The sequence below is a fragment of the Xiphophorus couchianus genome, chromosome 13, assembly GCF_001444195.1.
Source record: "Xiphophorus couchianus chromosome 13, X_couchianus-1.0, whole genome shotgun sequence".
In the NCBI taxonomy this organism is placed as follows: Eukaryota; Metazoa; Chordata; class Actinopteri; order Cyprinodontiformes; family Poeciliidae; genus Xiphophorus; species Xiphophorus couchianus.
In genome coordinates this window covers 12,081,415-12,096,100 of record NC_040240.1, presented here as the reverse complement: position 1 = coordinate 12,096,100, position 14,686 = coordinate 12,081,415, and the positions used below count along the sequence as shown (strand labels likewise).

General features: G+C 42.2%; 2 protein-coding genes across 2 annotated transcripts in view; both read right to left on the bottom strand.

The window, feature by feature from the left end:
- aunip (aurora kinase A and ninein interacting protein) overlaps positions 1-14,686 on the bottom strand; it is a 954,922-nt gene that overhangs the window by 253,084 nt on the left and 687,152 nt on the right. The window lies entirely within an intron of this gene.
- trib1 (tribbles pseudokinase 1) lies at positions 5,906-14,489 on the bottom strand. Its single transcript, XM_028036569.1, has 3 exons — positions 13,621-14,489; positions 12,041-12,333; positions 5,906-8,691 (listed from the first exon to the last, which is right to left on the bottom strand). Exons 1-3 carry the CDS (start codon positions 13,936-13,938, stop codon positions 8,217-8,219), a joined length of 1,086 nt encoding a protein of 361 aa, XP_027892370.1. The 5' UTR covers positions 13,939-14,489; the 3' UTR covers positions 5,906-8,216.

Here is a 14,686-nt window from a genome sequence, read left to right as displayed (position 1 = left end):
AGCAGCGGCCATGAGTCAGTGTTGTGAGTGTTAACACTGGAGCCCGGACTCACCAAGCTGCTAGTAAAATAATAAGCTGCCAGGAAACGACAAGAAAACATGGCTGACATAACACAGAGGCCGTTTCCTTTTCTTTTAGAGTAAAGTAAACTGAAAAAAATAGGCTTCTGTTTTTACTTGACCAATTGTGAGAGCAACAATGTAATTCGACCAAATACGGAGAGGTTGTGAATAAATAAATGTGAAAATTAATCAAATAAGCAACAGCTTGTTTTGACAAATCATGCCAAAACCATGTAGGAATTTGCATAATATATATATTTTTTTTTTTACAAAAGAGAAAGTAGAAATAAAAAGCAGAAATAAGACAAAGGTAAAAGCAGAAATGTTGGCAATTTCCTGGTTTTGCGGACATTAAAAGACATCAGCAACGAGACAGTCAATTGTTCCTACCCATCATGATGGGAATTTTTACAAGATCATGACAGCACATCTGTAAAAACCAAATGGGTTATCAAAAAAAATTGCAAAGAGAAGCGTACTTATAAAAAGAATATGACAACAAGAAATGTTTCGCGAAGACTAATCCAAATGATGCCCACGCCAAATGGAACGATGATCTTTGAATCAATGAGAACAAGGCAGAAATTTTGGGCCATAATGCACAGAACCCTGTTTGATTTTTATTACCCATCAGCAGAAAGTCATTTCAGCTGACAAACGAGGCAATAGAAGGGCTATGATCAGGGTTCTTTTCATCCAAATAATATTAAAAAGTCTGCAGATATTGAGTTGAACATAAACTTTGTTTGTATCAAAGTATCCTAGAGGTAACTGTGAGGCCATCTGTGTCACAACTAAAACTTGGATGAAAATGGGTCATGATGCTGAAAACAGCAACAAATCTGCAACAGAATGGCTGAAAAAGAAAATAACCAAGGTCATGCACTGACCCGGCGAAAGACAAGGTGAAGAACTCTCCAATAAACTAAAACAAGATTCCTCCATTTCAACCAGAGACAGATAAAGTCAAATAAAAAAAAATACTACATAATAATTCAAATTATTGCTGTAAAAACTGTTTATTCAGCATTTGCCCTGAGCCATCTGGATACTTCTTGAACCTGCCCACCATCGCTTGCTGAAAACTCTCCCACTGTCGTGGGTTCATGTTGTTTTAAGGCTACATCTTTTTTTCACAGTGACAAGTTTCAGCTCTCCAAAGGTCTTCAGTAGGATTTAGGTCAGGACTCAGTGTCTGTTTCCCTTAGGTCCAAGGCTATTTTTGAAACAGTCACCTGAAAAACATCCTGAAGTTCATTCAGTAAGGCTTTGATTCAGTCAAACCAAACAACCTTGGACTGGAAAGGTACAAAACGCATCTGGACAACTTTTTATGATAACGTTTCACCTCATCCAGTTTGGGAGTTAAACATTTCTGTAAAAACTGGACATGTATGCACTGAGTGAACATGTATACAGTGAGCAAAGGCGGCTTTCAGGCTTTTTGAAAATGTCTGCTGTAAATTAAAATGTAGGAGGGAATACATAAATACATAAAAGCATAAAAGTTGTAGTTTATTACCTTTTTAACCCCAGAGAACATTTTACTATATTTTTTTAAAAGCACATCCATGTACAGCTTCATTTATAAATCACTAACGAATGTAGCAGACCATGTTTATGTGCAGAAAAGCTGCATAGGCCACATTCAAATGAGTTCAGTTAAATCTTATTAAAAACATGAAATTATTGCCCTCTACTGGACACCTCCCATTTTAACTTTAATATAGAAATCATTGTAGTAATACTATAGGTGCTTATTATCATTGACTAGGCATTTAGTGGATATTGATGACAAAGCATAATATAATTGCAATAGATATATTCTAACAAAGATATCGAAAGCTTAATCAGAAGCTCTTTCATTTGTATCAAGTTAAATACTCTTAGTTATTTTTAACAGGGTCTCACAAATTTAATGAAATAATTTTTTACAGACTCAACTTTCAAGAGTTCCCAGGTGTTTATGTTCAGTTAAATACACTAAATAGAGAAGCAGATTTTTCTACAGTGGGCAGACATTAAAGACAGGAACTGGATAAACCAAGTAGTCAGACAAGGAAAGTAATAAAGGACACGGGGGAGGAAACAAAGGAGGTATGGCAAATAACAAAGGAGAGGAGGGAAGGAAACAAGAAAGGAGCAAAGGGAGAAGATAAGAAAGTCCAGGAGATGAAGAAAGAAGGATATGAGCCAGGAAAGTAGGGAGAAGGACTGCCTGCTTTAGAGCAGCTGTCTTCAATAAATCCCCTCCATAACTTGCTACCAACCTGCTGATTGTTGTCAGAACATTTATGTTGGGAAAAAGAGTGCCCTTCTTAACACTGCTGAAATGTTCTGGCAGGTTTTTAAACTGCTAAGAGATCAATCCAAATAAGCAAACCTTCCTGAGTCACATCCTTCACAGACACATCAGAATATCAATTCCTTTTATATTAAGCAATCATGATGAGACCAGATTGTCCCCCAGGGGGCACTATACTCGAGATAACGCAATCAAAGAAACACTTGTATGATCCTTTCTTCCTCTGTGTTCTTCAGACTGTTGACCCAGATGAGATGACAGATCAGTATTTGTACCCCCAGCAGAGCATTGCTGGCTGACAAACATTCAATCTAATTGCTGAGAAAGTTATTGCTATATGTTGCTGTAAATATGCCGAATCTTATAAAGCTCTTACAACTACTGTCTGGAGTTTGTTTTTACATTTTCACAGGGGAAGAGGAAGAGTGCTTTTCCTGCTTTAGTGACATCAAACAGTGATCTGCAAGTTGTGTCATGGTGGAGTTAACTGTCTTAACCCACATGCAGAACACTACAGGAGATCATAGAATCAGTTAAAGATGTTTATTATTACAAAGGTGAATAATGAGGAATAGAGGCGGGGAAATCCTCAGGATGGGCTCAGGGAACAGTCGGCTCACTGCAAAACAGTCAGAGGAGATGATGAGTTCAGGGAAAAATGGGAAAAGAAAGTGATCAAACGGAGAAGGGCTAATCTTAGAGGTACCGTAACTGGCTGACACTCAAGCGAAGAGGTACTGGCGGTCAGCTCCTCTTGTACTCCCGGTAGGATGAGGTAATTGGACTCAGGTGAGCTGAGCCGCAACAGGCTCTCCCAGGTAAAACAAAGAGTCTTGATGCCACCTGGTGGACAAAACTAGATGCAACAAGAAAACCCCAAACACCCCGAATCCTGACAAGTTGTTTGTTATTGCTAAAACAAAATGAACAACAGTGTTCCCTTACACAGGTTTCAGTGTATTTTATTGATTTTTTTGTTGTTGTGGTAAATCAGCACAAAAATATCGGAAGGAATCATCATACCTGGCTCTTTACTACCTATTTCTTTAAGTCATATGTTCACCATAAATCCTGTTATCCTTTATGGAGATGGTTGTCAATGCTCCGTTCTCTCATGATTCTTTTGTTTCTACGAATCCTGAATTTTCGGGGCTGTGCCGATTAGAAATTTGACTAATCCTACCCTCCTATGGTCACTTAATTAATTTCTACAAGAATGTGTAAATTTATTACTTTTTTTGATGCTGCGCATTAATATGAATCTCATGGCTGCTCAAATACTGTTTTAGTTTTAGCCTCTAAATCATTGTGAAACATTTCTTCACACTCTAAATCATGATACAGCAACTTAGCATATTTAGACATTTTTGCTGTCCCATTATCAGATTTGGAAATCTATTACATATCTGATTTTACAATCTCAAAATTGTGCGCACCCTTTTTGATTGGCTGAATTTGATTTAGGAAAAAATGAGACAATGAATGTTAGACATGTCCTTTCCAACTCCTGAAAAAACTACAAACAAAGAAAAACATGCCCTACTAAGACTATCCTGACCTTTCCACCTTTTCATCCTTCTGTTAAAGTCATTATTTGCAGTGTGCTCACAGGAAGCCAGAGTGTGGGATGCTGATTGACTCCAAAGGTCCTCAATTGTGAAGCACAGTCAGGAGATGCTTAATTATCCAATTGGGTTATTGCATCTTTTTTATTGTTTCCCTTCAAACTGATTTGTTTGCGAATCGTATGGGAAAAATATAATGTGGAAAATACATGGGAGTGTACAGATTTAGTGTATGTGCTGTAATACACTGACAAAAGGACTCTCCTTTTGGTCCTTGTGTTACATGTTGCAAATTAATTATCTGTCTGATACTTCAGACCACATCCAAACTTCTGAAGAAACGGGCTTCTGTGCTCAGAATGATTTTTATTTTCGACAAGAAGCTGCTATTTGTATTGTTTCCACAAGATGGCGGCAGAGTTCTCATTTTGTGTCACTCCGCTATTTTCCCAGGTATGTGTTTCTGATTTAGGATGAAAGGCGAAAACACCACCTTCATTATGAGGCATCCGGTCCAGAACGGCGGACTGCGCTCAGCTGGAGCATTCCTCCAGGAATTTGTGTTATGAAATAAAGCAGGTCAGAGGGTCACTCAAACAGAGGGATGATATTTCCATTGCATCAGTGGAACGATTTGGAGCCAACAGGTTCCAGGAAAAGACACAATGCTCAGTCTCATCCAGGGGACAGGTGCTTCACTATCTGCTTCTATATCTCACTTTCATGCGTCAAACAATTGCAGATTAATATATTTTACTTTCACTTTCCTCCACATGGCAAATCAAACCACATACCTTTCTCCTAAAACATCCAGTAGCTTTACAGCATGTCAACAGCCTTTGCAGTATTTGTGAACACTATGTTCTGAAATGTTGACATTGCATCGTGAGGTCACAGAGGTCTTGGGAAGTTGCTGATGATCTTTGTGACCTTCAAGCAGCACTGAATAACATATGATGGGAAGTTACTGAGGTTTGTTGTTTGAAAGATTATGTGGTTGGGAAACCTTAATGATCCCAGACCTAAAGGAAGGATAAAGTTTATGCTTGTGGCCAAAGGGAGAGGATGACTTCACAAAGTTCACCTGAGAGGATTTCGCAACTCCTAAACTCATTTCAGCTCTCACCGACAGGCGCTTTGCTTAAGATTACATTCCCTTTAAAGGATATGAGATTAATATGTCAATAAATCCCTTCAGGTTCACAAAACAAGAGTTTCCTGTAGAAATTTATTACATGACCTCATCCTACACCTTATTTTTACCGTCATCCCCCGAGACGGAACCTCGACTCTCAGTTAAGCAATACTGTAGTTGCTTTGGCTGCTTCCCAGCAACCAAGACAAGTCAGCTACCCTGTTGATACCTAATCTGACTCTTCACTCACACACTTACGCAGACATGGAAGCAGGTATGCACAAGAACACATACACTCGGCACTTACGCAAGCCCCAGCCAGCCGTGCCTCGGGTAGTCATAACAAGCAAAGGGTGGAGACATGCCAAGCTCTTATAGGTCAAACAAATGATCCGAGAGTAAAAGTAGAGCAGGCAGGAAAAGAGTAGATGTGTTTGAGGTAATACTGTGCTGTGTTTTTTAATGACTTGACCTCACACTCTGTAGGTTATTGGGGGGAAAAAAAGAAGAAAAAAGAACACAACAGAGCGAATGCTCTCCCTGGTGTATTCCAGGAAAAAGACATTGACCCGCTATTGACATTTGTGTGTTTGAGGAGTTAAATGTTGCATTACGCAAAGGTCAGAGAAGAGAAACCGGTTGGAGGAAGAGATGGAGACTGAGCGGTCAAAGGTTTTTCCACTTCTTTTCCTTTTGGAGAGACAGACGAAGGAAAAGTGTTGTTGGCCTTTGCGACAATGAGGAGTTCAAACAAAAAAGATTTTTTCTAGGAAAACCTTTAAAAGCACATACTTAAGCTGTGAAGGTGGAGAGGGAATGAAGAACAAGTCACATGAATATGAAAAACTGTGATCTTTATTCAATTATTCAACATATACTTCAAATATACATATTTACACACTTTGTACACTGAATATAACTCTCACATGTAACCGCTAGGGGCTGACGAAGCCTTCAGGTTGTGTCACAACTACATGATTCACAGTGCAATATGGAGATTGTGCACTCGTGTCAGTTTACTTTACACGTCATATGAGTGACTCATTCTACATATATAAAGCAACAAAATCATAAATCTCTTAAATTACTTCCTTGTGAGGAACAATGCAAGTTGTCACCAGTCTCTTACAGTCTCCAGCAAACAAGAGAATATTTTTTAGAATAAGCTACTGTATGACCCGGAAATTAAAGGTTAATCACTCCTCAGACGTACCAGATTCAGTGCCATCGTCAAGACTATCGTATCAGAATGAAGTAGGCTTGGAAGTCTCCATTCTTTTGTCACAAACCAAATAATTTGAATGTCTCTTTTAGGTTTCGTACATCATGTCCCTGACGACAAAAAAAAAAGTAGTAGTAAAGAAGTGAACTGGTCTGAAGAAAGTCCTTTAGTCAAGGTCAGAGTCAGTTTCTACTGACAAGTTTAAGCGCTGACTCATCAACAGACATTGTATATTGCCAGACTGCGACCAACTCAGTCTCCTTCGGTTTACGAAGCACAGCAAATGCAGGCGCAACTACTCGGCTTTGTTTGATCACTGACGTGATGTTCCAAAGACACTAGAAAGAACAGGTTCGACCACTTCACAGAGAAATTTATATTTTTCAATGCAACGTGGCACTTTCTGTTCCTGACTACCATGACAACTTAGTGATGGTTGACAAGACTTATTCCTAAAAACCGAAGCGCTGGCATTGGCCAGTTTTGGTATCCAGGTGTACCAAGATTTCAAAAAGTTAAGATTTAAAGACAGTGAAAATCACCTATCCTTAAGTTCCTATGGATTGAAATCCACTTGAGAGAAAATACCAGAGTGGGTAGAGTTTTCTCCAGTTATAATAGCATATAGCAGAGCAGTCAAGCCCTCGCCTACTTCTGCTCACTTTTTGGCTCAGCTAACCAAAAGAAGGCTGCTTCACGTTCTTACAAACAGAGAAAATTTGCTGCTTGGAAATATTTTTAGCCTTGAAACAACAGCAAGCCATGCTGTTTGACCTAACAGAGAGGCAGCCGCTGCTCTTACAAAGTAAGGCTGTTTCAAAAGTACAATGGGCCAGCTAAGAGCTGCACAGCAAATAGCTAGCTAATGTGAATTAGGCAGCAGCAAAATGGATAATTTCATAGACAATAAGCACTTTGAATTCAACTGAATTCATCCTATATTTCCAAATAGCAATAATAGTGCTTTTCTTTTTTTTTTTAAGATCATGTTAATCATCAGATTAGTTGATTGAGGTTTTGTCTAAATACACAAAAATTCAAACCAGTGTTTTAGCATGAGAATTTCATACTGGCCCATGCCCAGCTGTGGCTGCAACAACTGCCCTGTCCGATCAGACATTTCCTCACTCGGTGCAACTCTTTTATACATATATCACTGGCCACAAACGAGATAAAACCTCCACTGTGTCGGCTATTTACAAGAACTTCTGTCAGAACTGGTGTCACTATTATTTGCTGACTGAGTGTGACAAGTCTTACACCAGCAACATCCTGCCTTTCTCAACCTTCTGCACATGGTGTGAGATTTGTAAACGATCTGCACTCGCTCAGACATGGGCAGATTGGCAGTGAGACACCTCCGTAGTGTCACGCTGAGGGTGACACACGAGTCCCTTGCTAACCATCTTTCCTACTTTGTGTCACTGTCTGCTCGAGGACGTCGGGCTTGAGCTCAAACCGTCCTCGAGTCAAATATTGAGTCAGCCGCAGCCTGGCCAGAGAGTGAGAGGAACAACAGCCCTGGCCATCGCAGTTAAGATTCATCTAATGCTTTGTGAAGGTGCATGAATGCAAGCAAAGAGAGAGAGAGCGGTTTAAAATTCATGTGATACACTCAAAGAGGCCTGCAGAGAATATTCTTTTAAAAACCATCTGACAAATTCTGAATCATTGTGATTTCTTTTAGCACCAACTATTGTTTTAAAATGCACAACTGCACAATGAATGACCATTGTAAGCAATGCCCTTAGCAAAGTAACACATACAAGACATCAGAATACAGTACAGTGAGTTTCTGTAGAAAGCTTGAGGTTGTATGTACACATACTAGTACACAAACAGGTTTCTAAAAAGTGCCAATGTACAAAAACGACGACGACGACGAGATCTGTTTTGATCTCTTAGTCAGGCTCTTAACCGTGTCTGTCAACAGAACAGATCGTCGTTCTCCTCCACTTCAAAGGATGGCACTGTCTGTTCCGCCGAGCTTGCCTCCTGCTCACCCGACGCTACATCCTGGGGCGACAGCGGCAGGTGGAACCACGGGTGAGCAAGCAGCTCGGCTGCCGTTAGTCTCTCTGAAGGCTCTTTCCTCAGCAGGCTCTGGAGCAAACACTTGGCCTTTGGCGACAAGCCTTCCGGCAAGCAGCACTGGCCCCTGCGGATTTTGGAAAACAGAGTGGCCGGGTCCGGGTCATGGAAGGGATAGCGACCAACCAGCATGGTGTACAGCATGACCCCCAGGCTCCACATGTCAGCCATCCTGCCGGAGTACGGTGTTGAGCCGCTGAGGATCTCAGGGCTGACGTAGGCAGGGCACCCGTGGGTGTCTGACATAGAGTCTTTGTTGGGATCCTCAAGGATGCGGCAGTCCTCAAGGCTCTCTAGTCTCACGTGTGTCCTGTAAGAACAAATTTGAGAAATCATTAGAATTTAGACGCCCGGAACCTATTCTGTTTAAACCTACAACAAGAGCAGGGAGCATCAGTTATTATGTGTTATGACATCTTCTGTTTACCCTTAATCTGCTCAGCAACAGATGGACAGACAGTCTAGATACCGGCAGCACACATATTTGCATACCATCCTCCAGTGACCTCACTCTGACCCAAGACCAGCTGAGTGACTCTTGTTTAAAAAACAGAGCTGCCTAAGCAAATTTCCAGTAACTTCCTGGCACTAGCCTGGCCACATAAACACTCATATAAATATAAAACTGCAGCACTCTCCTCCTTCCTTACTCACACTCTGCTAACTATATTTAGGCATATAAATGATGGGACATGCATTTAGTCCTGGAGCAGATATAAATGATGGGACATGCATTTAGTCCTGGAGCAGATATAAATGATGGGACATGCATTTAGTCCTGGAGCAGATATAAATGATGGGACATGCATTTTGTCCTGGAGCAGAGCAACTGGGGGCCTGAGATTTTCTACTCTGTTTCAGCCTCTGAAAAGACTTCAAGACTTTTAAATCTCAGTGCACGGATACTCTTAGAAATGAATAGTGAGCCGATATTTAAAAAAATGTGTCTACATTGTCTGCAAAAATCTAATCAATAACTAATACCGATACTCCACATACAGCTGCTGATGAGGTTGGCAATACTTACACTAACAAAGGCACGGTTAAAGCAGTTCTGGGCCAAAACTCCTACTTTTGTTTGAGTTTTAGAAAATGCTTAGACCCACATAAGCACAGATTGTTCGAAGAAAAGCGTGTGTATCAATAAAATAAGCTAACTGCACACACAGCTTTTAATGTGAGCATCTTTCCATTTTCAGGGGAAAGAAAATGTCATCATCCCAGCAATGACTAGGCAATGTTTACAAGGCATGAATAGATTTTTGTCAAGCAAAAATGACAAAGAAGCACAAAGTATTTTGTATTTAGCACAAAATCTGGGCAACCCCTTCAGCGGAAATAAAAGAGCAGCTGAGGAGAAAAACAGATCACCACAGACAGCGTGACAGCCAGAAGGGCCGAAGCGGAGAGCAAATGATATTTAAGCAGCCAGATAGTGGAGGAGATAAGTCGGTGGAGGAGAAAGAGGGATGGAGGCAGAAAGAGAATCAGAATAGAGAGAGTTAAAGGAGTGGAGAGAGTGAGTCATCCCCTCTGTTGAGAGAACATATCTTCTCTCCTCTCTCCGGCTACGTCTCGAGCCCAGGCTATCTGCACCTGGGTCCCACACTGGCGGCGCCAGCCGTGCCATAATTACCCTCAAATGGCTGTTGCCACATCAGTGACGCACGGAGACGAGGATTGGCCCGGCAGTCAAGCTCTGCATGCTTCTCAGCACTATTCACCTTCCCTAAGCTGACTCCTCCATCTGCACTCTGTTTTTCCATATCTGCATGTGTGTGTGTGGCGTGTGTGTCAATGAGGACAGCATTCATCAGATTGTTGTGAATTTTTTCGTGACTCTGGCTGGAAAGCAGCTTTGTCGGCCAGGGCATTGCATCACAGCTTGTGTATCAGGGCTCCAGAGGTGTTGAATTGTAAATTTTACAGAAATGTTCGGAGGAAAGAGTGAGATCATACAGATCCGTATCACACTTATGTTGACGTGTGTCTGTGGATGTTTAGAAGTAGGTTTTTTCAAACTATATGTCACAGAAATGTGGGTAAAACCGTGCCAAACTTCTTAAGGTGTATGTTTGAGGTGTTTGGTAAGAAAATCGTCGGTGCAAGAACACATCACAGCTTTATTTGTAATTTAGTACAAACCTCAGCATGTATGAACAAACACCTAAGGTTGAGGAAAAGGAGCTGTGCAGCCCTCCCTCCTTTTCTCCTCTGCACATATACACTGTGACTCATCACTCTGCAGCGGTATAGCTATTAGAGGGGCACAAGCAGCTTCAACTCCTCTCAGTGGTTCCCCGCTCTTATTCATCCACTGTAACCCTGCTAACCCTGAGGTTATGACTGAAGACGCTTACTGATGATAATTCGTCATGGAAATGTGTGTTTGGGAATGTCGGTGAAAGAGAGAAATAAGCTGATGCTTCTAAGAAACAGGGCTACAGGAGGGTTAAAAGATGCAACAAATAATTTAGTTGGAAAATGTTTTGAGTGATTTCCTGAACGGAAGATAGCACCCACAAGTAAAAGCATATGTGTGTCTGTGTGGGTGGGGTGTGTGTGTGTGTGTTTGTGTGTGGGAGCCGGTTCAAAGCATCAGAACTACTCCTCCGTGCAAGAAAGTGCATGTGAATGAAACCCAATTGGAGCCATCGGTTCTCCTGCAGCGCAGCTATGATGTAATTTATTAATAAATAATGAGCAATAAATGTTTTCGAATGTAACGGCCTGCAGAAGGGTACGATCGTCTCATTCAGCAGCCTCGTCTCGCGGTTCTGCCAAAACTGCCACCCACCACATTCACACATACAGGCACATACACATGCAAAACAAACAGAACGCGAGCACACAAAGGGACACGTCGCAGGCGAGGATGGGAGACAGACAGAAAAGGCGAAAATCTGGGAAGCTGAGCAGTCTGCCTCCACAAGTACAGAACCTCCTACTCTATCTGTTCCCACATCCAGATCCGAAACACACGGCCTGTGTGTATCAGCTGCTGCCATGCTGGCTGTGGGCTTTCACTGGCATGTGCCACTACACTGCAGCCATTCAGGTTTAATACCATTCAAACAAAATAACCTCACTGTTATATGAAGATTACAATAAAAATGTGCTTGAGCAAATTTGCAGTGTGGAAAGGAGGAACGTTGCACAGCGTAAGTGCACCGTATTCATTTTTACTTTCTTGAAAGAGGAAAGCAATATAGAGCCATCTATTGGTGAAGTTGCAGATTACAGCCAACTCAGCTATTGGTTTGCTTTAAAAATTTGGACCTGTCACTTTAATGTAATCGTCAGCCATATGAAAAGGTTTACCAGTTGTCAGTTCTAATTCATTTGGGTGAGAAATTAGACAAGGAAAGTGATATTCCTTATTGGAAATCGGGGAAAAGTGTGTATAGACAGGCTCTTTCAATGAGCATAGAAAAAAGTTAAACATTGTTTCTGAGTTAAGTGCCGTCTGCAACTTTCCCTAGCAAGGGGCTGATCAGAGTGGATTTACACTAAATAGAGATACCATGAGAGTATTAAGGGAGTTAGGACATCAACTGCCTTTAACATGCTAACAGAGCTTCCTTTCTAATAGCTGAACTGCCCTGTTAATCTCCCCACATAGTTGATCTTAAAACAGCTTCCTGTTCAGTTGATCTCACCTTTTTTCATTCGCAAAGACAAACTTGCGCAGCTTGAGGTCGCCCAGCACGATACCCGCCTGGTGGCAGTGCGCCACGGCCAGGACCACCTGCCGGAACAGTCTGCGGGCCTGCTCCTCGTCCAGTCGCCTGCAGCTCTTCACAAGGGTGTGCATGTCCCCAAAGTCCTTGTCCAGGAAGACATAGGCCTTGCGCTCCCCCAGGATGATGTCCCTGATGCCAGCCACGTTCCTGTGAGGCGGCAGAACGCCGTAGGCTCTGATCTTCTCCTGGTACACCCCCATATCGAACACCTGGCAGAGGGATCGGAGAATGAGGAAGAGGGAGAGAGATGCAGGGTGGAAAGTTAGAGAAAAGTGGAGGGAGTGGGATTGTTATTGTGTGAGGTATGCAAATATAGTGGTGAATTAAAAAAACAAACAAACAGGATATCTACTGAGTTTCACAAAAGGGTGACAAAAAAGCAGTAGTGTCATCATGCTGTGGGCTAATGGAGGCACCGGACACCTTTATACATTAGCTAAAATTACAGTTAACTCATTTTTTTTCTTAGAATTGAAGAGTCAAAAGGAAACTCATTTGCTATGAGTTGAAACAATTTCCTTTATTTCTATTTCTATGTACTTTCATTTTTCTCCTTCCTGATCCCCCTTTCAGAATAAGTCACTTCATTAAAAGATCATGTATTAAAAAATATCTGAGGGTTATAGCATTTTAAGATCAAAGACACTAAATTCTATGAAAGCAACAAAATATATGTTTGAACACATCAAGTCAGCTGATTTCTGCATAGACGTCTGATTAAAAACTTAAATGTCTTAGTCCTTCTCTCTCTCTCTTTTTTTTTTTTTTTTTTTTTTTTTTTTTTTTAACAGCAGATAGGTTTTAAGTGCAACCATGACATTAAACTGTAGATTCTGTCATGACTTTTTGATTTGCAACAGCATGAATTTTTAGTGGTCCCCATTTTGCTTCCCCCTTCCTCCCTTGCAAAACTTTTTACATGCGTCTCTGCGAATGAGTCACTCAAGCATGAAGCGATTAACTTTTATTAAACAACAAAGCCAAACGCATCCACTGTACTCTATGCACAGTGGAAAAAGGGGGAGAAAAACACACACACACAAAAGTGGAGCAGTTCAGGAATATTTCCTTATCTGGGCACATCCCTATCATCGCTTTCCATCTTTCCCATACATGTTTGCATTTCTGTGTGTTTGTCACAGCCTGGCGGATTGCAATGACGTGTATGCAAATAAGCCGAGTTGACAGACAGTATGGAGCTGTGGTGCTGAAGACTGGCAGAGAGTGCGTTTCCACAACACAAAGCAAGTCGGCGTGCGACTGTTTATTTGTTATTTATTTCAGCTGATCAAATGGCCTCAAGAAGCCCTTCAAAAAAAAATTAAACCATTAAGCAACGCCGCTGTTATTACGCAAAGTGTCAACAGATTTCGCGTGAGAATGACATTTGCTGAAAAAAAAAGTAAGCTAAATACGGATAACATGTCAGACGGGCGATTGAGCAACATCATTCATTGAAAAAAAAAAAATTGCACAATGGCCTGGATTGCGCATACCTTGCACAGCAGCTCATCGCCGGTGTCGGTGTTCATCGCGCCGTGGAGGCTCTCCCGGTCCGCCAGGGGCAGCAGCAGGAACGCTCCTATCCTGGACGGTCCCTGGTGGGTGGCGGGGACCGGGTTGGCTGCGGGGCTGACCGGGGAGCTGGGGGACGTGCCGAGGAGTCCCTGCGGGTCCCCCGAATCGGCGCTCAGCCTCGCGCATTTAGCCGGCGGCTGGTCGTCCGAGTCCAGGCGCTTGTGGGCGACTCTGCGGATGCAGGGAGCCACCGGGCTGCTGCACTGCAAGTTCATCCTGAAGGGCCGATTCACCATTTAGGACAAAATTAGATTCAGAAAGAGAGGGAGTCCACTTGTTCAAGATGCGTCCTAGCAGAATATGCCAACTGTGCGCTCCATTTCTTCCCGTCGGAGACTTCTCAGACCAGTGAATCCAACGTCCTGCTCTGGGTGCTGCTTCAGAGCTACTTTCAGTGAGGAGGGAGAGGGAAAAAAAATCCAATCCTCAAAAGCCCCGACAGAGAAAGAAGGGAAAAGACAGACAGACAAAGAGAGAGACAGAGAGAGAAAGAGACCGCCTCACTCACAGAGGTTGAGAGTGAGTGCGCTCCACTGATGTCGAGCTCTGAGCTCAAACACTCCGCCCGACCAGTCCAGCCTCCTGGTGACACAAGCGTTGAGCAATCCAGTAACAGCACAGACTCCAGCTCAGCCCGTCTTGTGTGATGATTCTGCCCACTGTCACCTTCCAGCTTATGTATTTAAAAAAAAGAAAGAAAAAGAAAGGCTCTCCAAGCGGGCATGAGGCAAAGGGAGTTTTAACAGGGCGCTGCGAGTCTCCACATTCCTGCTCACTTCTGAGATTGCGCTGATACAACAAGAACCGGAGCAGCTGCCAGGAATGAGGAGATCATGTGTCAGTCAACCTTATCATGCCTACATCATTAAGCAGGCTCTAGACAATAATTAACCATCTCTAACTTGTTGTCTGACTCAGGTGTTTCGTAATATTCTGCTCTTATATCGCCATGTTGTACTTGTTTTCTTCTTTTTTTTTTCGTGT

Coding starts and splice junctions, on each gene's coding strand:
- trib1 (XM_028036569.1), bottom strand. CDS start 13,938: ATGGTGAATCGGCCCTTCAGGATGAACTTGCAGTGCAGCAGCCCGGTG. Junction 12,334..13,620: donor GCGATGAGCTGCTGTGCAAG/GTATGCGCAATC, acceptor TCCCTCTGCCAG/GTGTTCGATATGGGGGTGTA. Junction 8,692..12,040: donor GTCTTTGCGAATGAAAAAAG/GTGAGATCAACT, acceptor TTGTTCTTACAG/GACACACGTGAGACTAGAGA.